This window comes from Vidua chalybeata, chromosome 13 (genome assembly GCF_026979565.1).
Source record: "Vidua chalybeata isolate OUT-0048 chromosome 13, bVidCha1 merged haplotype, whole genome shotgun sequence".
Taxonomy (NCBI): domain Eukaryota; kingdom Metazoa; phylum Chordata; class Aves; order Passeriformes; family Viduidae; genus Vidua; species Vidua chalybeata.
Window position 1 is genome coordinate 2,419,333 of NC_071542.1, and position 26,089 is coordinate 2,445,421.

Below are 26,089 nucleotides of genomic sequence, written 5' to 3' on the forward strand. Positions count from 1 at the left end.
GCTGCCTTTGGAGCTTTGGCAGGGTGTTCACCACCTCACACGTTCTCTGTATTCAGCCACTGACACAAAAAGTTTAAAACTTCCACCTACACCTGAATTTTCACCAAGCCAAGGGAGAAATCAGGCAGTTGTTTTGCAGATGTGTGCACGAAAATCCTTCACTCTAATGCAGACATGGGAGCTGTGGCTGCCTGTGGGATCCCTGGGGAAGGAACCCTGCACAGGACAGCCCCTGGCAGCAGGACAGGGATGGAGCCAGGAGCCACGCAGGGAGGATGCCAAGGCCAGGAGCTGAAGTTTTAGGAAGGTAAAACTGGCCTCAGCTCTGAGCTTCCATTCACACCTGCAAGGCCCTCTCGGGGGTCTCTGTGTGACTCCTGGTGGGGCACCTTGTCCTGGAGTTTCCAGGAGGGAATTGAGGCTAAAATGTTTGGGTTGCCTTTTGGAATGGGTTTTTAGGCCAGGCTATTTTCCGTGCCATTCCTATTACAGAGGGAACGGCTTGTTAGTCCTGCCCAAGTCAACATTTCCTTTAAAATTAAGATTTCCCAGGAGATTTGTAAATTTGCAAGGTTGGACTGGAAGAAAATCCAAGTTTCGAGTTCTCAAAGCACACCTGGAAGGCCTGGCTGGTTCAGCACATGGTGCTGCCTGCTTACCTCACAAGGACTTCAGAGTTCACTGGGATGATCTGGCTGTGGGGAAAAACATCCCCAGAGCCAGGTCACTGCCCTCAGCGGGGTGCCCCTCATCACCACTGCCTGTCCCACAGAGCCTCAGGACCCCTCCCAAGGGTGGGGCAGAGACAGGAGCAGCAGGTCTCTCCCTTCGCCCAGCCCTAGTTTGGGCAGGAATTCATGGGAATTTCAGCCTTGTCTGTGGAGCCTGGCCTGACCTGGCTGCCCACCCAGCAGTCTCTGGCTCTGGGAGAGGCAGCAGCTCCCACACTCACAGCTCTTGCACCCTGTGGGAGATTGTGGGGTGTGGGAGCCCACAGAACCCAGCAATTCCCAGCAGTGCTTTCCCAGGACACTGGGATTGGCTGGTCCCTGCACCAGCCAGCCCTGGGTAGAAGGAAAGTGGTGCCAGGGCCTCAGGGAGAAGCAGGCTGGGGCTCAGCTCTCTCTTGGGAAGAGGATTTTCCTCCCTGAGCCTCCCTCTCTGAGCTCTGCCTGGCAGGACCCTCAGGCTGTTCCCCAGTCACAGCCACCATCAGGGGCACCCTGCCACACCTCTGGGGTGTCCCTAGGAAGCCCCAGGCTGGGGCTGGGGTTGGGCATGCCCTGACTGAGTCCTGTTTCATCTCCTCTGCGGCTCCAGGGATCTCCCAACACGGGACCAGCAAGCTCAGGTACCCTGCAGGGTGCTCCTGGGAATGCCCAGAAGGAAAAGGGAGTTGCATCTTTTTCCTCCCTGCTAGGGAGCCACGAGTAAGGTGGGAATGACCCCTGTAAAGCAATCAGTACTGCAGAGTGTGTATTTTACCTGACATAAAGAACACCAGACAGCTTTCACCCCCAGGCTCAGGGCTGAGCTCGTCCCTGCCACCCAGGGCACTGCTGTGACAGTGACAGCAGCTGTGAGCCACACTCTGACCCCTGTGATTCTGTGGGACAGGATGCCTTTGGGAAGGGGGAGATGGGCACAAAGCAATGCTCTCAGCCATGGCCGAAGCACAGAGAGTAAAAATCAAACGGGGCAGCTCCTCCAAGCCTCCCACACCCCGGGCAGAGGACACATCTCTCACCTCTCACACCCCTGAGCGGTGGCAGGGGACTTTTCCAGCTCCTTGGGAATGCCCTGCTGCCAGAGCTGGAGCAGGGCACCCACCAGGGCTGCTCTGCAGGGACTGAGGGCTCCAGACCTCTCCAGTGGGACCGGAGAGGCACTGAGGGCACATCCCCTCCCTGCCAGCCCTGCCCTGTGCCCGCCTGGCACACGGACACGAGGGGAACACAGCCTTGGGGTCAGGGTGGGACCCTCCTGAGCTGAGAGAGGTCAGGGCAGGCTTCTCAGCAGCCTCCAGGGAGTGCTGGGACCACACTTGGGATAAAGGCTGGCCAGGAGTTCTGCTTCGCACAGGGAAGGGAGCTGGAGGCAGAGCTGGCACCTGGTGAGGCAGGACCCTTCCCTGGGGAATGATTCCCCTGCCCAGCCACGTCTGCAGCCCCAGAGGGGTCAGCTGGGACATGAGCACCGTGAGTCCCAGGAGAGGGGAGGGCAGGGGCCAGCCCGTGGCAGCATGCCAGGAGCTCCTGCTGAGCCCTGTGCCAGCCCCAGCGTGCCTGGGGCTGCAGGGATGAACCCCAGGACTGGCAGCACATGTGAGCAGTCCCTCTTTGCTGGATGCCAGAGACGCCCTCACTGTGCCTTCTGCCCCTTGCAGGCCCTGGCTGGGGTGACCTCTGTGAGGGATGGGGGGATCTTTCCCTCTGCTGGGCTCCGTGACTCCCCTCTGCAGGGCAGGGCAGGGCAGGGCAGGGCAAGCTGCAGTTGGGGTTTGCCCTCGGGTTGGAGGTAATCCTGCAGCAGCTTTTCATCATCCTGCACCTCTTTGGTCACATTTGTGCCTTGCCCCACATGGAGGAATGCTCCCACTGTGGTCCCAGGTTTCCTGTGTGCCTCTGGCCCCTCTGCCCCGGCTTCTCAGCCCAAATCTACACTCAGAAACCTGCAGAAATGAAATGAGGCTGCTCAGGCACGTTGTCAGCGACACTATCGACTCCTGGCAGAGGTGCAGCCTTGGCTGGACGCTGCTTTTCCCAGGGGGGGTCCCAGGGGAGAGGCTGGGACAGCCCCAGGTCAGAGCTGAGCACCCGCTCCAGGTGAGCTCCCTGTGCAGGTGATAGCTGCAAGGACACTGCCCTCCGTGCAGCCTTCCCAGCGACCTCGGGGGAGCAGTGCCCGGTGTCCCCAGCCCTGTCCCTGCACCCAGGGGTGCCTGGGCACTGCTCCTGGATGGGCAGGGGATCTCCAAACCCATCCCCTCCCTGCCTGCTCTCTCCCCTCGATGAGAAGAGGCTGGATTTTAGCACGGGTTTCTGGACTTTGGTTTTGGACATCACTTGCAGAGCCCCCAGGCATTCTGCCGCACTAATTCCAGCGCCCTTTGCCAAAGCCCGGCTCTGGCTTTAGACTCTGATTTTAATGGAGCTGAAGGTGGTGCCATTAAGGCAAATCAAGGGAACAAAGCCGTGACTTGGCTCTGCCGTTTGCAGGGGCAGGAGAGGTGATTGCTGCCCCTTCCAGCGCAGCTCCAGCCGAGCCCAAGCACCGGCTGCTCCCTCCGCTCCTCTCCCTGCTCCTGATCGGAACAGACCTCGGCTGGAGCCCCTCAGGAGACGGAGATGCTCCTTTGTCTCAGTGGGCAGACACAGCAGCTTCGCGGGTTAAACCGGGAGCTGCAGCCCGGCAGATGCCAGGCCCTTTGCGGGCATTCTGCCCTCCTGGCACGGGCGCTGCAGGACGGGGCCGGGAGAGCCTGGAGCGGAGCCGGGCAGGAAGGCGTTAACAGCCTGTCCCGGTGCCACGTGTGTGAACGCCTTCCCTCCCCGGGAGCCGCTCTCCCGGCTGTGCTGTAAATTAGAGAGCTCTTCAGGGTCACTTTCCGCTCTTCTCCCGCTCGCTGTTTTCACACGGCCGCTTTGTTGGGCGGGCTGGCAGCGGCGCTCACGCGGTGCCATGCAGGAGCCCACGTGCTGGCTGTGCCCTCCAGCCCGTCCCGGGGCCGCTGGTCACCCTGGGGCCAGCTGCATCCCCAAGCCTCCTGTCCCCCGCTGCGGCCGCAGGATGTGGTCAGCTCCGGCCAGGAGCCTGCCCGTGCCTTCAGCCCCTCCGCACGGCCACCCCGGCCCCAGGAGCCTGCCCGTGCCTTCAGCCCCTCCGCACGGCCACCCCGGCCCCAGCGGGGATGCTGCCGTGGCTGGGAGGCTCCCAGGGCCGAGCGCTGCCGTGGCTGGTGGCTCCAGCTGCCGCTGCCTCCCGGGAACAGCCCCCGGCGCTGGGAGCTCCGTGGGCTGGGGAGCAGCACATCCCTGGGCTGCTGGAGCAAACCCAGCAAGGCCTGGGGCTGGGTGACTTCTCCCTCTGGGGAGGAAGGATGCTGCTCCTCTGCCAGCCTTGGTGGATTCCCTGGAGCACAGGAGCCTTGGGAAGGAGGGGCACGGGGCTGAGGGCACATTGCTGCCCGAGCACGTCTGCCCACGGCTGCAGTGCCAGGCAGGAACGAGCCCCGAGGGATTATTCACCTCTCCCTGCTGCCTCACACCCTCTTGTAACAGAGATTGGAGCGTCAGGACAGCTCGTGTCTCATGCCCGGTGCTCCGGGGAGTCTGTGGGACCGAGGACACTCACGCTCAGCTCTACAAGGATGCTTAAGGTGTGGCTTTAATCAGCGCTGCCATGAAAGCACCACTCCACAGATCCAGCCGGAGCAGGAACACCTGCAGATGCTCGTGGCACAACCCACATCTTTTTTTCTTCCCTGTCTCCAGTAAAGTGGTCTCCTAAATCACAGGGTTTGGTTCAGGTGGTACAAAACCAGCCTCGGGCACTCTGGAGTATCCTCTGGGAGCCTGTGAGTCATAGCACAGTGGGGACTCAGCATCCATTTCTAATTTATTGTGATGCTGTTCTTTGCTTGATGGGTTTTATTCGATCCAGTGGTTCTCACAGAGCAACCTTGGCTGGAAGGGCTGTCCCCACTCCAGCTCCCATCCACTAACACACCACTGCTCCCTGCCCACTCTCCAGGCCCAGCTGGGTGGGCAGAGACAGCCCCAGCCTCGAGCAGCTGGGCTGGGACTCAGGGAAATGTCCTGGAGCTGGGGAGGGCCCTGGCCTGGGGCTGGAGATGGGAAACACCTGGGATGGAGATGGGAAACACCTGGCATGGAGGAGATGGGAGACACCTGGGATGGAGATGGGAAACACCTGGGGAGTGTGGGGCACAAGCAGGTTCCAGTTTGGCTTCTCCCAGTCCAGTTCCTTGCAGCAAACAGCACCAGCAGCTTCTCCTGTACCTGCCTAGGTAGGAGTGGGGGGCTTTGGGGGTGACTTTCCAGCTGAACCCCACCTTTTGGGGTGCTGCTGGTCCTTCTAATTCCTGGCTGCTGCGGGCAGCTGTGGGGAAAGGCTGAGCCCTGTCCCTGGGCTCTGTCCCCCTTGCCACTCCTGCTTCTATCTGGAGGTGCTCTGGGAGCCTTGGTTGGAGTGGAAGGTTCTGGAAGGTGCTGGATCTGGGGATTGGGCTGTGTGCCCTGTTTTTAGGGTCTCCTCTGTTCTGATATGTTTGGGGCCAGGACTGGGCAGCATTTCTTACCCCCCAGCCCCATGTCTGGGGGTGCCTTGTCCCTTCTGCTTTCCCCACCCTCCCAGCATTGCCTGCACCAGCACAGCTTTTCTCCCTTTTCATCCAAGTGGGAAAACGACCCCACTGATCTGTGCTGCTGCCCAGAGCTGGGCAAGGGAGGGCAGGAATGGCTGTGGGGACCCAGGGATCCAGGAGGGAACACAGCCATGGAAGCCCCTGCTCCTTCAGCCTGGCCTCGGCCCGTGGGGATGCTGGCAGGGCTCTGTGCCCCTGCAGGAAAAGGTGCAGAAATCCGTGGAAGCAGGAGCAGCCAGGCAGGGACACGGGGAAAGGGAGGCTGGGGAGGGCAGGGTGCGCTCCCTGGGACAGGGACATCCTCGCCAGGGTGACCCTCGAGGCTGGGAGTGCTGGGAGAGTTTTGTGATGGCACCGGGACCCCTTGCAAGATTTCCCTGGCAGCTGCTCCCTGCGGTGCCTCAGCAGTGCCAGGGGCTGTTTGTCACCGCGGGGGGAGCGGGGAAAGCCCCGTGCGGAAAGGAGGGAGCGGAGCGCCCGGCCCCGGCATCCCGGCAGGCTGGGATGGACGGAGGGGATGCTGTCACCCTGGGAGCGCTGTCACCGCGGAGACGCCGCCCGGGGAGCGATGGGCTCCGGTGTTTTCCCGGCGCGCGAGGATGCCGGGATCCGGGAGGGCGGGATGCGCAGTCGGGAACGCGGCCATCCGGGGCTTCCGCGGGGAACACCCCCTGTCTGACCGCAGAGCCGTGTTCCGCAGCCCCCGGGCGCTGCCCGGAGTGCCCGTGTCCTGCAGGGTGGCACCTGGGGGTCAGCAGCTGCCTCTGCTCGCTGTGAAAGGGCTCGGGGAGGGGGCTGGAGCCAGGTCAGAGCCCCCCAGCAGCTGCTCCAGCTCCACCTTTGGGGCCCTGCCAGCCCTGAGCGGGGCTCTCCTGTTCCCCTCAGGTCTGCAGCCAGGAGGGAAGCGCTCCCCGCAGCTCGAGAGGCGCTCAGAGGAGGTGGAGCCACTGACACGGCGGAAGGGAGAAGGGGCTCAGCCAAAGCTCCAGAAGAGGAGCCTGTGGCAGCCCAGCCGTGCCTTGCCTGCAGCCCCCAGGGTGAGTCCTGGTTTGGGTTAAGTTAACGAGGGCTGATTTCAGTGCTACATCTCCAGCTTGGCCTGTTTAGCTCTCCCAGCCTCTGCAGTAGCTGGAGAACATCCCTGGGTGCAGGGTGTTGTGTCCAGGGCTGGCCGTGCCTGGATTTGCAGCTACGGGAGCAGCACCACCTCCTGTCCCCACGGCTGGCACTGGTGACACTGGTTGTGACACAAAAGGGCTGTGGTGACACTGCCACCGTGCCCTGCCTGCTCTGGGCAGAGGACCTGGGCAGTTCCCTGGGGCTGGGATGTCCCGAGACAGCCTCCTTGGGGAGCAGGATTTCCTCCTAAGATACTGCCAGGGAAAATCAGTGTTTGCCCAAAGTTACAGCCCTGTGGGAGCCGTGGTTCCTGCACCTCTGGAGAGGGAAAGGCAGTGTGTGCTGGAAGCAGGCTGGGAAACAGGAGCTGGAATTGGCAAATAGCTGGGAAAAGTTGATTATGGGTCACTAAAGGACAGAGATCAGGTTGCTATCCTCGTGCAGCTGCCTCCAGCCCTGCCCGTGGAGGAGAAAGTGCTGCTCAGAACGTTCCCCCACAGCAAAGGGGGAGCCCCAGAGGGCTGAACCCTCACTGGATTTGTTTGTCCCTGGCAACTCTGTGGCATTCTGGCTTTCCCTGTCCCTTCTCCAGGCAGGTGTGCAGGCTGGGGCTGGGGGTGTTCTCCACTCTTCCACCTTTATGCTCACGTTCCTGTGGCTGCCAGGGGTTGGCTCTCCCTTTCCAAACTTGCCGTGCCCTGTCAGTCCTGTGTGCTTCCTGGAATGTCTGTCCCCTGCACTTCCAGGCTGCCACCACCCTGCAGAGCTGGCACAGCTGCTCTGTGCAGGGCAGGGATTTTATTGTGTCTGCAAGGCTCTGGAGAGCCACAGTGCAGCTCCAAGCTTGGCTTTCAAGAGTCACATGGGGCAGATGTGTAACCTGCTGGAAGCCTCCCCTGATCTCACAGAAACAAGCTGGGAGAGCTGGGGGTGCTCACGTGGACAAGAGAAGGCTCCAGGGAGACCTGCCAATGCCTAAAGGGGCTCCAGGAGAGCTGGAGAGGGACTTGGGACAAGGGATGGAGGGACAGGACACAAGGAATGGCTTCCCACTGCCAGAGGGCAGGGACAGATGGGATATTGGGGAGAAATTCTTCCCTGTGAGGGTGGCGAGGCCCTGGCACAGCTGTGGCTGCCCCTGGATCCCTGGAAGTGTCCAAGGCCAGGCTGGACACTGGGCCCTGGAGCACCCTGAGCTAATGGAAGGTGTCCCTGCCCATGGCAGGGGTGGGATTGGAATTGGGCTTTAAGGTCCCTTCCATCCAAACCATTATGGGTCCCTAAGAAAAGCTGCACTGGTTCAGTGGTTTTGGTAAAAGCTGTTGAGTTGTATCACCCTGAGCTGCTGCAGAAATGCTTTTACTGAGCTCTGAAGAGGGTTTAGGATCAAACTCAGTCTCATTCAGGAGGAGATGGGTGGCTGCTCTCACTGGGCAAAAGCCTGCAAGTGTCACCCAATTTATTGCAGGGGTTTGAGGCATCCCTTGGTTGTGGGTCGGAAGCCAAAACTCCCTTGGAAAATCTGGGATTTCCAGCGTGATCTGCTCCCTGAGCTGCCCCTCGGAAGCAGCAGCATCCATGGGGGTCCCTCGTCCCTTCCAGGAGCTCTGTTCTGGCCGTGCGAGCTCTGCGGCTGCTCAGCAGCGAGGCAGCGCTGCCATCTGCTGTCCCCGGGCTGCGGTGTCACCCGGCCCTGCAGGGCTGCTCCTGGCACGGCCCGGCCCTGGCACGGCCCCGGGCACAGCGACACAGCCAAGAGTCCCCAGGGAACTGGAGCACGGGGCTGGAAAGGGGCTCAGCTGGAGAAAAGGAGGCTCCGGGGGGACCTTGTGGCTCTGCACAGCTCCTGACAGGAGGGGACAGCCGGGGAGGGGTTCGGGCTCTGCTCCAGGGAACAGGGTGAGAGGAGACGTCCTCAGGCTGTGCCAGGGGAGGCTCAGGTTGGACATCAGGAGGAATTTCTTCATGGAAAGGGTTGTCAGGCATTGGAAGGGGTCGCCCAGGGATGTTTGGAGTCCCCATCCCTGGAGATGTCCAAGGAATTCCTGGACATGGCACTCAGTGCTCTGGGCTGGTGACAAGGTGGGCTTTGGGCACAGCTTGGACTCGGTGGTCTGGCAGCTCTTTTCCCAGCTCAGTGATCCCGTGTGAATCCCAGACCGTTCGGGCTGGGAGAGCTCAGCTCCTGCCCCTGACAGTGCCCCCAGGCCCGGAGCTGCAGGTCGGTGATTCGGGCAGGGTTCATCTGCTCTGCCCTGGACACAGCAAAAGCTCCCCAGGCTTCTCCCCTGGCCCCCAGCAGCTCTGACACGGCTGAGCCACCCCTGGCCATCCCTCCAGAACTCCAGGCTCCCTACCCAGCTGGGATGCAGGAGTGACCAGAAGGATCTGAGGGACAGGGCTGTGACCCAGGCAGTGCCCGCTGGCCCTGGGCTGATTTACACCAGCATGGGGGTGGCAACAAGGAGATCAATTCCTGCACTTCACAATCCAGAATCAGCAAGTGCACTATCCCGTGGTTATGGTATTATTTTTCAATTATTTCCCAGTTTATTAAGGCTATTATTTGTACTTGCCCTGATTTGAACCCCTTCCTTCTCTGCTTGCTAATTAAAAGGTGATATTTTTACTGTGGAGCTTTGAAATAGGGAGACAGGAAAATGCTCCAAGTTCAGTGTTTGCACAAAGCCTGAGGGAGGGAGAACAGTTCTGTTCTTTTTTCTTTGGAGAACACAACCCACGGCAAGGAAAAAAAGGGCAAGTAAAACCCCAAACATGGTTACTGAACCCACTACGAATAATTAAACAAACTCTCCAAGCAGGACAGGAGTTGATTGGATTAAAAAAAGTGTATTGGATGTCCAATACAAAATAATAAACATGAAGTTATTAAAAAAGGCCATAAAGGATACAGCAAATACTACAGAAAAGCAAAAAAAATTGTACAGAAAGGTCGACATCTACAGCAGTCCTTGAAATTCTTCTACATGAGAATCATAAAACAATGTACAGGTTTGGTTTGTTCCTTTTCCCCAAATGTCTGAGGGAAGCTGTCACTGCACAGCTGGACTATGACACTACAAGGATACACAATGTTCCAAAGTTAAAATCACAGGATATGTAAGAAAACGTAGCATTAAAATGTGAAAAAGTGCAATACAGATTGTACACTGAATTGAATAAATGTTTTTTTTTTTTTTTTTTTTCAGTTTAACCTTAAAAAACCAACTTTGAACAGTTGTTTTATCATTAAAAATATTCCCCCTCCCCAAATTCAATGACAATATTAACATTCATGGTGTTCTACATAAGGAATATTCACAAAGGCCCCCAGCTGGGAATACTGTGTGTGTAGGATGGCATTTTCTTTGGGTATAGGTAAAAAATAGGCAAAGGAACAGATCCACACCCTCCTTTCAGGCCAGGCGTGGATTTTATTCTTTAAATACATGTTCTGTAGGTTATTTTGCCCTGAATTGTACTGATTTAGAAGTCCAAACGTTAATTATTCGGTGGCCCATGGTGCTACAATTTATTTAATTCCCTCCCCTCCCTCAATAATAAATAAATGCAGGAAATGGCCCAGAAATGACAACACAGAGTCCAGGAAAAGAAAGGAAGCGACCCCACCCTCAATCCATGCTCTCCCTTCTCCCAGGAACAGCCCTGGGAGCTTCAGCTCCACTTCAGGGGATAAAGGGAAGCAAAGGAAGCAAAGTTCTTTTTGCCATTTCAGTGGAAATCTCCTGGCAGAGGCACAGAGGGGCCTGAGCTTCCCAAATCCCAGCCCCTGAACCATCAGGAAGTTTGGGATTCCTTTTATCCTAGAAGTGAAACTGCACAGGAGTTCATTGGCAGCTGGTTGGGGTTTCTCTCTCTCTTTTTTTATTTCTCATTTTACTGAACTCCAGCCCTTTTTTTAATGCAGAGAAGGACAGAGCCAGGCAAGCTCACAAAGAGAGAAGGAAAACCCCCTCTTCCCTCCCTGTTCCCTCTCCTTCCTTTCCAGACAGGTCTGTGAACAGCACCTGGGTCACCAATACTGGGTTTATTTTTACATGGTTTCCAAAGTGTAAAAAAATACATTTTTGCCTTGTTTTGTGTCCGAGGAGTCTTTCAGGACAGGATTCCTGGGACAGGGCCACTGCTGCAGGACCCTGTGGACACTCAGTGCTCTCCAGGCTGGATCTGGGCTGTTGGGAATGGGAAGATCCTCAAGTTCTCTGAGCCCAGGGGGCTCAACCCCAGCACTGCAGCCTTGCTGAGCTCTCACTCTGCACTTCCAAGGCTCCTGATCCATCTTTAAACCAACAACAACAACAAAACAGCTGCCAAAAGAAGCTTCCTGTAGGGTCACCTAGCCAGGAGAACCCCAGTTCCCAGGAGGAATTCTCTGAATATTCCTAAAGGAGACTCTTCCTGCGCTCAGTGACCAGACACACAGTACAGCTGAAGATGTTTCCTTGTTCTTCAGTCTTCCCAGTCACTGGAAAAAAGACAGGAAAACAACAGAACCCTCCCCGGGATTCCCTCCCCTTCCCCAGCTACTTCTCCCCCCACTCAAAATATTGAAACTGCACAAAAAGCGACAAACAAGGCTCTCCAATTACATCTCAATTCAAACAGACCGGGAATCTCACAGTGATGAGAGGAGAAAGTCAGGCTTTTAATAATTATAATATAAAAATAATAAAAAAAGCTTACAAAGAGCAGTGCAGCATCCCAAAAGGCCATGGATTAACTGCCAGAAGGGGACGTAATTATACGCAGAATAAAAAACAGAACAGAACAACCCACACTGGCAATGAATTTTCATACACAATAGAACAAGCAGTCAAACCTCAGCCTAGGCTGTGGAAAACAACAGTTTCTCCCTTTTTTTTTTTATTACAATATTTTTTTCCTTTTTATAAAAAAAGATAAAATAAAAACACAAATAAAATTGTACATAAATGCCAATGTCCAACACTGAAAAGGCAGGGCAATCACACCACTGAGACAAAACCTGACCAGAAAAAAAACTAATGGTGAGTCCACTTTGCTTTGCTTTTGTCCTGCTGGATCCCAGCCTGGCTGGCGTGGCCCGTCCTGCTGGGTGCTGCTGGAACCCCGCGTGGCTCCCTGCAGGACAAGGGGTGACACTGGGGTCACCTCGGGCTGGTTCCTCTCCTCCTCCCTCCATTGCTCTCATGTGCTGTCCCTCTTTCCGGTTTGTTTATTTTTTTTTTTCTTTTTTTTTTTCCTTTAGTTTTTCCTCTGTACAACTCCTTGTCTTCCAAGGCTGAGTCCGAGGCTGGCGGCGGCTGCGGAGTCGCGGCGGGGCGGTCACGCCGTGGTGATGGCATTGAGGTCCTTCATGAGTCCTTCCAGGTGGGCCATTTCTTTGGTCAGCTCGTCCGGCTCGTAGCTCTGCGGGCAGGAAAGGGTCACTCACACAGAGCTGGGGCCCAGCAGGAAGCCAGGAACGGGCACTCCCTGGGCCAGGTGCTGAGCCCGGCTCAGGATGAGCACAAGAGGATTTATCCATGAATAACGTAAAGATCCCTCTTTTCCAAGTGCAGTTGTGGCTCAGAACTCCACTGATCAGGCCCTGTTTTCCTGCCTCAATCCCTGCCTTTGAACCAAAGCAGGAAGTTGAGAAGGATCTTCCCAGCTTAACAGGAAAAAAGGTCAAAGGAATCCTTCAACAAAGCTGGTTTGGGATCAGGATAGTTGCTAAAGCCACACATTTTTAGGCTCAGCTGTCTCATTTCTGTCACTGCTTTGGACAGACCGTGGCCTGTCTCATCTCCAAACCCCTCCTGACCAAGTCCTTTCCAGTCTGAGCAGTTTCCAGCCCTGGCCTGTTCTCACACACAAACCTCCTCCTTCATTTCAACAGCCAAGAACTTGCAGTTTACCAAACCTCTGCCTTGTACAGCAAAGTCATCCCAGTCCCCTGCCCGACACATCCTGACTGGGATAAAGAGCAGCAGCTGGGAGTAAACCCCTTCCTACAGGTTCTCCTAAAAATCCAGAATTAATTCAAATCACTACCCAACCCTGAACCTCATATTTCAACTTGTAATTTACATTTTAAGAATCATACTTGAATCAGCAATTTAATTTAATCTGGTTTTTTGTGCTGACTCTACCTTGCACTAATACATGAATGAAAAAAAAGTATTAATGGCTCTATTTAAATATTACAAATTAGTTGAGGAGTATGGTTTGGTACTGACCAAACAAAATGAATAAAGCAGGAGTGACAGAAGCACAAAAGGGCACTAAGATCAAGTTTCCAGACCAGCACATAGAGAAATAAAATCAGGAGAGTAAAAACATGTGACAAAAGGACAATGAGGGAAAAAAAAAGTAAATTCCAAATGAGCATTTCCTGTAGCAGTGATGCAGCAGTGAATATTTGTATATTAACAGGTGACACAGTGACCACAGGAGCAACTCCTTGGCCTGCAATTTCAAAGGAAAACAGCTCCCAGTGCCTCACACCCAAAATATTCCTTAAAAGCTGCTTCCAAAGCAGCCCAACAAGGCTGCACCCTCCCCAAAAGTCAGGAAACTTTTCTGTGATAATTTACAACCATTTTTGGGATGATGGCTTGGAACACACTGCCATTAATGTCAAATGTTCCATGTGCAATGGCACTGGGAATGCTCTGGGAATGGCACTGGGAATGCCCTGCAGAGCTGGGGAATGGCACTGGAAATGCCCTGCAGGGCTGGGGAATGACAATGGCACTGGGAATGCCCTGCAGAGCTGAGGAAGCTGCAGCTGCAGGACTCAGCAGGACCCTCCCTGCAGAAGGTGTCTCCCCCCCCATTTTCCCCGCGGATTCCCGGGCAGCGGGGCTGTGGGAGGGCTGAGCCTCGCTGCCCTGTGCCTGGGAAGGTGCCAGTGCAGGATGCCCACAGAGCCCCAGGGGTGAGCCCTGCCAGCCCGGGCAGGGGGTACCTACGCTCTCTGAGTCCTCCAGCATCCGCGTGGTCTCCTGCACCTCGGGGGCACTGGGCACCACCACGGGCATGGGCGGCCGAGTCCTGCCCAAGGTGCCGATGGACGCCGTCTTCACTGCGTGCATGGGGTGCCCAGGGGCTGCAAAGAGTTTGGAACATGGTCAGGCCCGGCTCACCGCGTCTGCTGCCAGGGATGGATGGGATACTGGGAAGGAATTCCTGGCTGTGAGGGTGGGGAGGCCCTGGCACAGGGTGCCCCTGAATCCCTGGCAGTGCCTAAGGTCAGCCTGGACAGAGTTTGGAGCAGCCTGGGCTAGTGGAAGGTGTCCCTGCCCATGGCAGGGGCTGGGACTGGATGGGCTTTAAAGCTCCCTTTCAACCCAAAGCAGTCTGGGATGATCCCATGAAGGAAAAGGATTCTATCAGGAGAAAAGGAATGCTTCAGTTATGGAGTATTGGATTTTACTTGTCTTATCTACGTACAGAAAATGACACCAAGAGAACTCAAGCCAGCCTCTGCCATATTTCCTTTGATGCCCAACCCTGCCCTCCCTTTGTTCCCCAAATCCCCGTTTTCTGCCCGTGGCTCCCTCACCTTGCTGTGTCAGCAGGGGGGTGCTGGGCAGGGCAGGGTCGAAGGGGCCCCCGGCGGGGGGCACGGCGGGCACGGCGAAGCTCTTGAGGGGGTGCGAGGGGCGCACGTGGGCCGTGGGGGGGCCCTGGGGCTCCTCCTCCGCGGGCAGGAACGGCCCCTCGGGCTCCGGCAGCTCCGCGCTGGGCACGGCCGAGGCCGCCGGCATCGTGTCCGTGCTGGGCGTGTTCCGGACCGACTCTGCAACACACACCCCAACAGGGCTCATCCCTGACTGCAACACACACACCAACAGCAGGGCTCATCCTGACTGCAACACACACACCAACAGCAGGGCTCATCCTGACTGCAACACACACACCAACAGCAGGGCTCATCCTGACTGCAACACACACCCCAACAACAGGGCTCATCCCTGACTGCAACAGACACCCCAACAGGGCTCATCCCTGACTGCAACACACACACCAACAGCAGGGCTCATCCCTGACTAACACACACACACACCAACAGCAGGGCTCATCCCTGACTAACACACACACACACACACACCAACAGCAGGGCTCATCCCTGACTAACACACACACACACCAACAGCAGGGCTCATCCCTGAATGCAGCTTCTCCTCCCAGGGGCTGGCTGTGCGGGGAATGACGCCCTGGCACGCTCCGAGGTGACCATCGGCTGAATGGAAGCTAAATGGGCTGAGAGCTGAGTGACTCCACGTCTCACACTTTGGCACTGAAACAGCTGCATGTTCCAATCCTCAGACAAAACAGCACAGAACACAAATCTGTGGCCTCCTTGTACCCCAGTACCAAAGTATTGGCATTTTAAACTAGGAACTCTTCACAGCACTAGGGTGGTCACAGAGGAGCCACACTTGAAATCCATTTACTGAGACTCATGGAATGGTTTGGGCTGGAATGGACCTTGCAGCCTCAGGAACTGTTTTCATAAGGAAACAACAACTTTGGCTGTGGTACCGTCAAATGTTGACCTTAAAGTAGAGAAGCTCAGAGTTCACTTCATCCCAATATGTTACCCATGTGCACGTTTAGCAACACCATTGCTTTGGGATTTTTCAGAGCACTGGAGACTGTAGTGCTCTCTAAAACTACTGCACATGATTCTGATCAAGCCTGAAAGTGCTGCATGGAAATCAACCCCATTCTCTGTGTGCCCCCATTCTTGGTAGCCAAGCCTGGATTTTCCTCCCTGCTTGTTTCAAATTGTATTAAGTAGGGGAAAAGTTACCCCATGAAGCAGCTCAGAGTTAATCTGATGTTTCAGACTCCAAGGCCAGAGGCTTTAGCAGGAGGAACCCCTGTTTGGAGCTGTGAATAAAACATGAAACTCCTTTTTCCAAGGATACCACCACGGATGTCAAGGATCAACATCAGACCTACCCAGGAAAGCCCAGCCCATCCTGATGGAACCCAGAGAGGAGACTGAGCCAGCTTCAGGCTCCGATTGCCAGGTGTTTCCCTGGCTGTTGCACGAAGCAGCACCTCCCTGAGGGTTGGTCTCTCACCTGTGGAGTCGGCCCTGTCCGAATGGGACATGGCAGAGCCCAGGGGCCACGGGCTGAGCTGGTGCTGCAGGAAGCTGCGGGTTGGAGAGGCGAGGCTGCCGGAGTGGAAATGGTGGTGAGGGGGGTCGAGGGAATGGATGGGATGAGCACTAATCACAGCTGTGGATGAACACAAGACAGAGAAACACTTAACACACACACACAGGACAGGCTGGGGACTCCCCTCCCTGCTCCCTTTGCCAGCAGGGAGCCAGACCCTTGGCTGATTTACAACCCAGCTTCAACCCCTGGGTTATCACACCTCAAACATGCTTAGGACAAAAAAATCACCCAGTTACAGCTCCAAAAGCTGCCACCAGCTCTTAATGCACTGCTTGATTCCAAGGAAAAGTTCAGAAGAAGAATAAAGAGCGTACAGATCTGTTATCCACATATAGTATTGATAAAGAAGAAATGAGGTGTGTTAAACAGCAAACAGCCCTTTGCTTCCCAGTATCCTTCCAGAATTTCTGTACTCGAGGAGGCAAAGAAGGAAGTCACCAGGTACACACCATTACTGCAAATGAGACTTAAATGGCACTGTGAATTACCAAAATTCAGTATTTAGGAGCTAATTAATAACTCCATCTGAACACTCCAGTGGGTGGCAGAAAGCCATGGAAGGTTGTGCAGGCCCAGAGCTGGACACATGGAACAGTCCTGGTGGGGCTCACTGAGAAAGGGCCTCACGTGCCAGGGTGAGCTCCCCGTGGAGCTCCTGCCAGGGGAGACCCCACAGTGGATGTTCCATTCCCTCAAACCAGAGCCTAAGCTGGAGGGCCTTGGAGCTTTCACAAACAGGATGGAGAGTCCAAGTCTCAAAGCCAGGCTCCAGCAGGGCCTGGGCCTGGTCTGTGCCCCCAGGCAAGGCAGGAGCTGGTACAGAGCCTGGCATGGGATAGGCACCCACATGTGACACAGACCAGCTCCAAGGAATTTAGTGTCAAACTGCATCCTCTGCTCCCTCCTCAACATGGAGAGCTGGGAGACAACAAGGAGATCACACTAGTTAGTGTAAAACCAAGAAACCATGTGCTACTCTTGGAAAAAGGTCGTAGAACAAGAAGAGTCACAAACTGAACAATCAGGTCATCAGGACACTTGAAAAAGTAGGTAGAGATCAAGAACACCAAGTCCTCAGATCAGTTTTTAATTAAAGTAAAAAGGAAGTGGAAATGTAATGAACTACGCTGAAATAATTCCATAAAATGGAGGGCTGTGGCAGCAGTCACCTGGCTACAGGTGGAACATGATCCCAGAGCTCAGGGAAGTCTAAAGTTCAGCCTGGGTGAGCTTGGTGTGATTTTACCTCCCAGTTCTGCCCCTGCACAGTAACTCCTGAGCTTCTCACTGTGTTCTTACACAGGGTTTCAGTCTGGCTGTTCAGAGGTTCAGCCAAGTCCCTTTTCATCTTGGAGTCATTTGAAAACTCTAGATATATTGTTTAATTCCAAAATTATTTCATAATAATGGTAATTTTGGTATCAGAGAAGGATCCCAGGGCAAAGATGTCTCAAGGAGCTCAGAGGGAAGTCAGAGAAGGCTCTGAGAGCAGCAACCGCAAAGATAAAGGGGATGGTGACTGCTTGGGCTGGGAGGGGAAAAGCAAGAGTGAGGAACCTGACAGAGATTCCAGCTCTCTGCAGCTCTGTGGAGCAGCTGGACACTGGCAGAGATCCAAGGGAATGGCTACAAGAAGCTGTCAGGCCCACAGGCTGTCCCTGGAGAGCCCCAGACTAGGACAGACAGATCTGGACATGCTCCTGCCCTCACCCCAGTACTCCCAGTCCCTTCTAACATGGCCTCACTCTGCCTGCACCAGGAGGGGCTCAGGAGCCTCCTCTGAGCTGCTCCTGCTGCCCAGGAAGGGATTTCCTGGGAGCAGGGAGTGGCTCCAGCAGGAATGGGGGTGTTCACTTACGCTGAGGTGGCTGAGAATCAAAAGGCATCATCATCTTGGGCCTCATGCCCCTCCTTCCTGCCAGCGTGGACATGCTGTCCTCTGACTCGTGTCCTGAGGGGAAACAGCCACGTTACTGCTCTGCTCCAGGTCCTGAACCACGGCAGCATTCCCACATCCTCCCTCTGGCTCCTGCTCCCAGGCAGCTCTTGGAGCTGCCAGTGACAAAAACAGCCCCTTCCCCCCTTGCTGGAAGGTGGGAAAAAGATGGTGAGGATTTTTGGGAACTGGAGAAACTCTCCAGGCCTCAGTGCAAACTTCTGGCAGTGATTCAGCTCTGGGCTGAAAGGTCAGAAACAACTCCAGTGGCTTAATATGAAGTGAAATGATCTTCCCATTACTAATCAGTATTTACCAAGAGAAAGTAATGATCTAACTCTTGGATGCTCCATTTCCTCACTAAAACACGTGATCCAACCTTTTCAGAGTCTTAGAAACCAGGCACTAAGCCAATTCACTACTTGGAAAATAAGAACAGAGAAGAGTAACTGCATCATCTCTCAATAAAGTGATGCCACCAGCCACAGTAAATGTATTTCCCTCCTCATGACCTCCCACCTCTGTAGGAATTCCGCCTCTGATGGATATTGCTGTCCATGGAATTGTCCACCGGGGTGATGTCCTGGGAGTTGCGAGGGATCGGGGTGTCTGTCATGATGGGATTTGGATCTGGGGATTTATCAATGGGTTTGAGCTCCAGCCTCTCATGATGGATCCAAAGGTCTGGAGGTTTGACATCTTTGGAGTTGCCCTTGTACTTGTGGGAGCCGTTCACGGATTTGCAGGCAGCTCGTTTCCTGGGAAGGAGAGCAAAGGAGATGTTCTTCACTGTTGGAAAAGGAAACTTTTTTTTTCCCCTGGCATTTCCCTCAGGTCTTGCATCCAGCTGGGCACAAGTTTCCCAGTTTGAATTTTGCACACAAGCCCCACTGACACCTCAAAGCACATCCTGAGCTCCAGGGAATTTGTCCCTGATGGTACCCATGTGCAGCCCCGGCTCTGCAGCCCAGAATTCGTTAACAAGAATGAGGTTTGCAGAAATTCTGCTCATTGAGAGAATATTCCACTGCTGTGCCCATGTCCTGGGCTCATCAAGCTCCAGCAGCAGCTGGAGAAGGTGGTGCAGCCAGCCAGTTCTCCCAAGAGGATGGGAACACAGGATTAGTGACAGGAACCTTCCTTCCAGCCCTGCTCAGGCTGGACACATCCCCCTGGGGAGGTTCCCATCCTGCTGAGCAGCAGCAGCAAACCACAGGGAGGCAGAGATTTGGGATGGCAGCATTTTGTGAAAGCAAAATGTAGGTTTCAGCACTCCTGCCACGCTGACTCCTCACTTTGGGCCATGACAAAGCTGGAGGAGGGGTCCCTTTGGGAGCAGAGTTCCTGGGAATGGCTCAGACATTGGTAAATGTCACCGACAGAGCCTCTGGCAGGGGCGACTCCCAAATCCTGCTCCCACTAGAGCTGATGAGTGACAGGGATCAGGTTATTCCCTGGCTGAGGACACTCAGAAATTGCGATTTCACAGGGTTATTTCTGCTTTGAAAATAAACGCATCTCCTGGCACTGGCCCATCCCTGCTGCCCCTCCCAAGCACAGCCCCAGCTGCCAGGTGTGCCAGGGCCTGCTCCTCCATCCCTGCTCCCTCTCCTGCAGTTCCACAGGGTGCTCCTGCTGCAGATTATCCAAGCCTGGCTTTTCATCACTTAAAAATCTGTTTTGCATAACAGCAACTTTTCAAACTCCAAATACAGCTCTGGTCTTTCAAAGAACACGCAGAGAGAGCCTGCAGGAGCATCACTGCTGCAGCATTAATGCAGATGCTCTGAGGGAAGCATTCAGATACAAACAGCAGGACTTTGGAGCAGTTTTCTGAGGAATCCAGCACCACATTCAGATTCCCCTCCAGTGATCCTACTAAAAACTGGATCATGCCAATGCACTGAGCCCACCCATGCAAGAGTGAGGAGCTGCCTGAGCTCTTGAGCTCCCCCAGCTCCCAACACATGGACTGGCTCCACTGCCCTGATTCGTGTGTGATGGTTTGGAACTCTGGGACACTGACAGGAAAAGCAGAGCAGCAGCAGCACCTACAGGCTGCAGGACTTAGAAGGAATAAACTCCAAATGAAGAATTAAACAGCAGGATTCAGTAAGGCAGGCAGGGCCCAGCCCCCAGCCCCGTTACTTTTTCTGGTGGGACGTGGTGCGGCGCGTGCAGAAGACGGCGACGATGACGACGATGATGATGGTGATGACACCCACGGACACGATGATCACCAGCAGCATGTTGCTGTCCAGGGGGGACGTGGGGCTGCCATGGGGACTGTTACTGCCTGGGAGGGTTGGGGAGGGGAGAAAAGGCTCATTTATTTACACAGGAAAAGCAAGCAGTGCCCACCAAAGACACCTGGAATCCTGCAGATCAGCAGGAGGGGATGGATCTCCTGAGAAATGTTTGTTTCTCTGGCATTTGCCAGCTGTTTCTGTACAATTGTGCATATGGAAGTTGATTTATAGATCTATTTCCTACTGAGTCTATAAAAATTTAAGTGCAGCCTACTCAGTTATCACAAAAACCTCCCCACTCTAAGCAGAGTCAGTCTGGGATCCTGATAAACCTGCAGCACCACAGACTCCCCTTGGAGCCACTGGAATTGGATCAGGAGCCTCCAGGGGTCACTTGGCTCCAAAGGAAACCCTTTATCCAACACCAGGGAGCATTCCCTGAGCACAGGAAATCCCAACACACAGCACTGAGCAGGAGAAGGAACAGAGGAGGCCTTTCCTTCCTCATCTGTTCCTACAGAATTGATTTCCCACTGTCACACTGCTCTGGTTATGGAAATGCCACGGGAGCTCAGCAGCAGCAGGAACACCTCTGGAGCTGCTGCTGGAATGACCTGGGTGACCCCAAAGTGGCAGCAAAGTGTGGCCATGGAGAAGCTCTGCCCCACACTCACCTCCCAGCGGGGGTTTGTAGTCTGGGCCCAAGTCCATGGGGCGGCTCCCCTTCCCAGCAGATCCCGAGGCTGCAAAGGTTGGACACACAGGAATTTTACACACACAGACACAGCTCAGCATCTCTGAGTCCTTTAGAACCTCCTCATGCCCCCCAGGAGCAGCTTTCCCCCCTCCTTTTTCTGTCCCTACAACAAAATTCAGCTTTGCACAGCACCTGCTTCTCCAAGGAAAGAGCCACTTCTCCAAAAGAGCTCTTTAATGGTTTCCCAGTTATTATTTTCTAATTAAGTCTCTCCCAATTTCACTTGAAAAACAAGCCCATTTGCAGTAAGGCACAGGTACATGTTGAAGCACATGGTTTTGACACACTTGTACTGAGAGTTCATCACCCTGAAACAGGAATTATCCTGGTGTCTTTTCCTAACACCCAATTCCAGCAGATGAGGGAGACTGGAAATGAGTGGAAGATCCCAAGCATAGTAAATGCAATATTAAGGCCCTGCCTAGCCATAAAAATTTGCTTTCAGCTCCTCCCTGTTCTCCCCTGCACACCACAGATGACAACAAAGCACCACAAAAGTGGTTTTGATGAAACCCAAGGGAACAATAAATTAGTTACATCCAAACCTGGTCCTTCCAGTCTGTGTTTTCATCAAAATGCACTAATGAAAAATAATGTTAATGACAAAAACACTGGAGTAGAAGGAGCATTCAGCAATGGTGCAAAGAGCAATATTCCTCTGGTTACAGGAATCCAGAGTATTTTACACATTTTCACACTCTTCTACAAAAAACAAAACAAAACAAAAAAAAAACCCAAAACAAAACAAAACAAAAAAAAAACCCCACCAAAACAAAAGCTGAAGCAGTGTGGAGGAGAACAGTAAGGAGAAGGATTTTTTCTGTTAAAAATCCCCTTTAATCAAGAAGTATGAAGTGTTAAAGGATGTGTAACAAATGGAAACTGAACCTCAAGTGAGAGCCTGTGAACTGGTCCCTGAAATAAAGACAAATGGCAAAACCAGACAGGAGCAGGGGCAGTGGCCAAAGCTGGGGAGGGGAATAAGGAGAAAGTTCTGTGTGTGCAGAGGGAGCTGGAGCCTGCAGTGATGGAAAGGAAGCTCTGCAGTACAATGGGACATGGGAAGGACCCAGGGACCTGCCAGGATGGAGCAGACACAGCACCAGGGTTCCCTTGTTGGGGACCAAAAATCCTGCAGCAGCAGAGACAGGCTGGAACAGCATCTTGTGCAATAAACAGCATATGTGGAATAAATAATGTGTAAATTTGTTAACCTGCCCTGGAAAGGTGGGAACCCCTCAGAATCCCTGAGCCTGGTGCTGAGGAGCTGCTCCAGACAGAGAAGCTGAGGGAGAGGGGGGACATGAAGAACCAACATATTTTGGGAGGGCAGTCAGACACCCTGAGCACTTCCAGTGTAGCAGCTGGAGCCCTAAGGCAGGTGAGATGATGGAAAAGTGGATGGAGAGGAGATGGCACACACTTCACATCCATCTTTCTGGTTTATGGAAAACAAGTCTTTTCAAGAAGCTGAATGTCAGCCTATGAACGTGGCTGGTAACAGTAACTATGCAGATATATAATGAGAGCTATATAAAATATACTGCATTTAGACTTCCAGGAAACATCTGACAGAGTGCTGTGCAGTGCTTTGTTAAAATAGCACCATAAAAAAACCATGTGGAGCCTATTAACAAGATTAACAACAAATTAACTGAGAAGAATGAGAATTATTCATGAGGAATGCTTCCAGTGAGCTCTGCAAGGACCTGTGCTTGGCCAAGTGCAGCTCAGTGTCCTGAATAACACCATGAAAGAGAAGGGAATAACTGCCCTGAGGTCAGCAAGGGACATCAAATCAGAGCTAAGAGAGAGAGACAATGCACAGTGATCCTCGTGGAACCCATGTCCTCCCTGACGAATTGAGGATGAAATTTAGGTACCCAACCAAGGTGCTTCTGAGGATGCAATTCCTAAACCCACAGATCAACAGTTTAAACCTTTAAAAGCATTCCAGGGAGCCCCATCTCTTACACAGTGTGACCTGTTTTAAGGAACAGTTTAAGAGAGCATTTGCTGGAATTGTTTTTATTCAGCCTGTGAACCTCCATGTTACAATATATCCAGACAGGACATTTTAACTGTGGGTGACTTCAGGATGGGTTTACTCCATCAGAGACCTTAATCTTTGCTTTAGGATGAGGCCAGTGCAAGCACCTGAACCTGAGAGCAACAGGCCCTGAGTTCTGACCAAGTTCTGTGCTCCAGAAGGGTGTGGGAAAAGAATTGTGTGCTGAGTTCAGAGGGAAACATTAAAGCAGACAGAGAAAAGGACAGAACCATTCAGGGCAGAGAACCCATCCCTTTGGTTTTGCTGCCAGCCTGTGTAACTTGCTGGCTCTTTCCTGCAGGTCCCAACCTGGCAGTTCAGTGCTGCTGTCTCAGGGCAGCTGCTCAGCTCCTCTCCTGCACCTCCTCTGCCTTCCCCTTTCCCACACTGCAGCTACTGCCACGATTTCAGCTCTCCCAGTGTCCTTATAGGAATTCTCAAACCAAACTCTTGGCTTTGATGATTTATAAATACTAGGGTGTGATAAAAATTGGTCATGGCTAGGAGAACATGTTACTTTAGGATGTAACACTGGCTGAAATGGGGCTGGAACAGGGAGAAGCAGAAAACAGCAACTTTCACCTAAACCCTGCCACCTTCCCCAGTTCCCTCCTGCTGCAGGTGAGCAGGACAGTGACATTGGAGCATCTGCTCCCCAGACAGCCCAAACCCCAGCTCCCCCTCCAGGACACAGGGATGGGGATCAATTTACCCCCTGACTGCCCCTGCTGCCAGCATTACCTGGTGCAGAGTAAAAGCACATTTCATAAATTACTGCAAGTACCAAGCTGAGGAGCCAAGTGAGGAGCAGCTCCCTCAGAGCCCCTTTAGGACCTCTTTAATTGCATGTCTAAGCTGTTCGCCAATGGCCTTTTTAACTCATCCCTTCAGACTAATTCTCCCCTTTTTACGGGGCTTGTAGGTTATTTGGAAGAAAGCAAGAAGTGCCCTGGGACATCCACCTTCTAATTCGACGTGGGAAGCTCAGAGCTCCCATTTTTCAAGCAAACATTTTAAAACCTTAAGGCTTTTAGGAGCCAGTGCTGGGCTCCTCAGGAGAGTCTGGGCTCCAAATGAGCTGACAGGCAGAATCTCTCCTGCACACAGCTTTCCAGGGCTTCCCTGCCTTTATTATGGAATGAATCCTCACAAGCAGCACTCGTGCTAACCAGAATCCCTTTGATCTTCCACCCCCTCGTCTGTGGGCAGGGCTGGATGGGGCAGCACTGGCTCCAAAGCCATTCCCCCAGCAGCATTCAGCACTGGGACAACCCCCATGGCCCTTCTGGGACATCTCTACAGAGATCCCTTCACATTCCTCCCACCCATGGCCAGGACTTTCAGCTCTGCCCCTGTCAGCGCAGCAGGAACTGTCCCCCGTGGGAGCAGCAGGATCCTGTTCCACTTAGAAAATGTCACAGCACATGAACAGCAAAGCAGAACAGTGAGGCATGGACAGAGGAGAAATGTGGCTGTTCATTTACCTTGGTCATTGGGCATTTTATCTGAGGACTCAGCTTAGTGGGGCAAGCACAGGGAGGAAAAAACAAGAGACACATCACAAGGATTGAAGGAGTGAGACAGAATTTCAAGTTTCCCACAGTACAGGGTACAGCTCTTGATTCTCAGCACTAAAACTCACGTGGAGAAGTGTCCAAGGCAAGCTTGGACAGGGCTTGGAGCAACCTGGGCTGGTGGATGGGCTGTAAGGTCCCTCCCAACCCAATTCTGTGATAGGTTTCTATTACAATAAACTACAAGCTCTCTCATATTTTACTCTTTACTACTTGCCCATCATCATCAGTTCCTGAATTAGGGGCCTGTTGCATCCCACGAGTTCCCAGGGCACCATCCCATCCCCATTCCCAGATGTGACACACAGGACCTGGGCTGCCACTGCAGCCACCCCGGGTCTGCAACAACACAACAGCCCAAAGGCCCCGGCTCTGTGGAACAGCCAGTGAACCCCAGGGCTGAGCTGCAGCCATGGGGACCCACTGCATCCACAGGGCTGAGCTGCAGCCACAGGGACTCACTGCATGCACAGGGCTGAGCTGCAGCCACAGGGACTCACTGCATGCACAGGGCTGAGCTGCAGCCACAGGGACTCACTGCATGCACAGGGCTGAGCTGCAGCCACAGGGACCCACTCCATGCAAGCCCAGACGTCCCTGCAGAGCCCCAGTGCTGCCTCTCCCAGGAGCAGAGCCCGGGGCTCTGGGTACCTTTGGGGGTGCGGAACTGCACAGCCTCGGACATGGGCCCCATGCCCTTGGAGTTGCGGGCCTGGATCTTGAAGAAGTAGGGGGTGTCCAGGGTGAGCTCCTGGATCTGGTGCGTGAGCCTGTTGCCCACCACGGGCTCGATGACCCAGTCGTGGATCTCGGCGTTGACGTCCGTGCTGTAGTAGATGATGTACCCTGGGCAGGGAAGGGACAGTTCCAGTCAGGGGACAGGGGACAGCAGCCCATGGGAAATTGGCTGTTTGCCAGGGAAGCCACCAGCACCTTCCCAAGGGTGCTCTGGCTTTGGCAAACACTAAAACCATCCTCAAGTATCAGCCTGCCCTCCCATCTTCCCTCTGAACTGTTCAAAGTGGATGGTAAGAGAAAAAAGCCATTTAAAATATCCAGGTTATTTCTGATCGCCATTCCCTCAACGTGGACAGATTGCTATTTCCATCTCTTTACCTGTTTATAGACCAATAAAATAAAGCTGCCATTATCAAAACATCCTCACAGAATTTATATTATATTATTTAAATTACATTAAACCAACAAAACATTCTCATGCACAGTGAAACAACTTTTTATAATTATTGCATTATTTTTCAGTGTATTAACAAAGGCAACAAGAATTTGAAGAGACCTGAGGTTGCCCTGCACATCCCAGAAAAAAAGGTATGGAAAGAGTTTATGTTCTGTTATTAAAATGCAGTGAAGTCACCAATCATTATGCAGTAAAAGCTCTATAACTTTTTTATACAAGAAACACAGATCAGCATAAAATAAATACTTGAACCTCTATATATTTATATACACACAGAAATAAATACTTGAATCTGTATTTAATATATTGTATATAACACAATATACATGATATATTTTCATATATTATTTATATATTTGCATCACTATTTATATCTATATCTAGCTTCAAGTATATATGTAACATATATCGAAATACACATTTTTATATTACTATATATATGTTGTATATCTATATATCTCTACATCTGTAATATATGGGAAATGGGTTTGTAGAGAATATATATTATATATAAAAATACATATAGTTTTTAGAGATATATATATATGAAAATATATATCTATGAAGTGATGCTAAAAGCATTTTAACAGTCTAGAGGCACAAGTACTGAATTAATTTCAGAGTGGCCCAGTCAGCAGCTC

The 26,089-nt window shown here is 53.1% G+C and overlaps 1 protein-coding gene across 9 annotated transcripts in view; it reads right to left on the reverse strand.

The window, feature by feature from the left end:
- Positions 1-9,335: 9,335 nt before the first annotated feature.
- NEO1 (neogenin 1) overlaps positions 9,336-26,089 on the reverse strand; it is a 164,371-nt gene continuing 147,617 nt past the window's right edge. For 3 of the 9 annotated variants that reach the window (XM_053955282.1, XM_053955280.1, XM_053955278.1), the window contains exons 20-29: positions 24,905-25,099; positions 24,164-24,196; positions 20,547-20,615; positions 19,772-19,919; positions 18,143-18,381; positions 17,546-17,638; positions 15,586-15,744; positions 14,055-14,291; positions 13,462-13,598; positions 9,336-11,914 (exon numbers count right to left, since the gene is read on the reverse strand). In XM_053955282.1, the coding sequence (XP_053811257.1) occupies positions 11,831-11,914; positions 13,462-13,598; positions 14,055-14,291; positions 15,586-15,744; positions 17,546-17,638; positions 18,143-18,381; positions 19,772-19,919; positions 20,547-20,615; positions 24,164-24,196; positions 24,905-25,099 (1,394 nt within the window). In that variant the 3' untranslated portion in view covers positions 9,336-11,830. The remainder of the gene's footprint in view (positions 11,915-13,461; positions 13,599-14,054; positions 14,292-15,585; positions 15,745-17,545; positions 17,639-18,142; positions 18,382-19,771; positions 19,920-20,546; positions 20,616-24,163; positions 24,197-24,904; positions 25,100-26,089) is intronic. The other 6 variants (XM_053955283.1, XM_053955279.1, XM_053955285.1 and 3 more) reach the window with 4 other exon arrangements.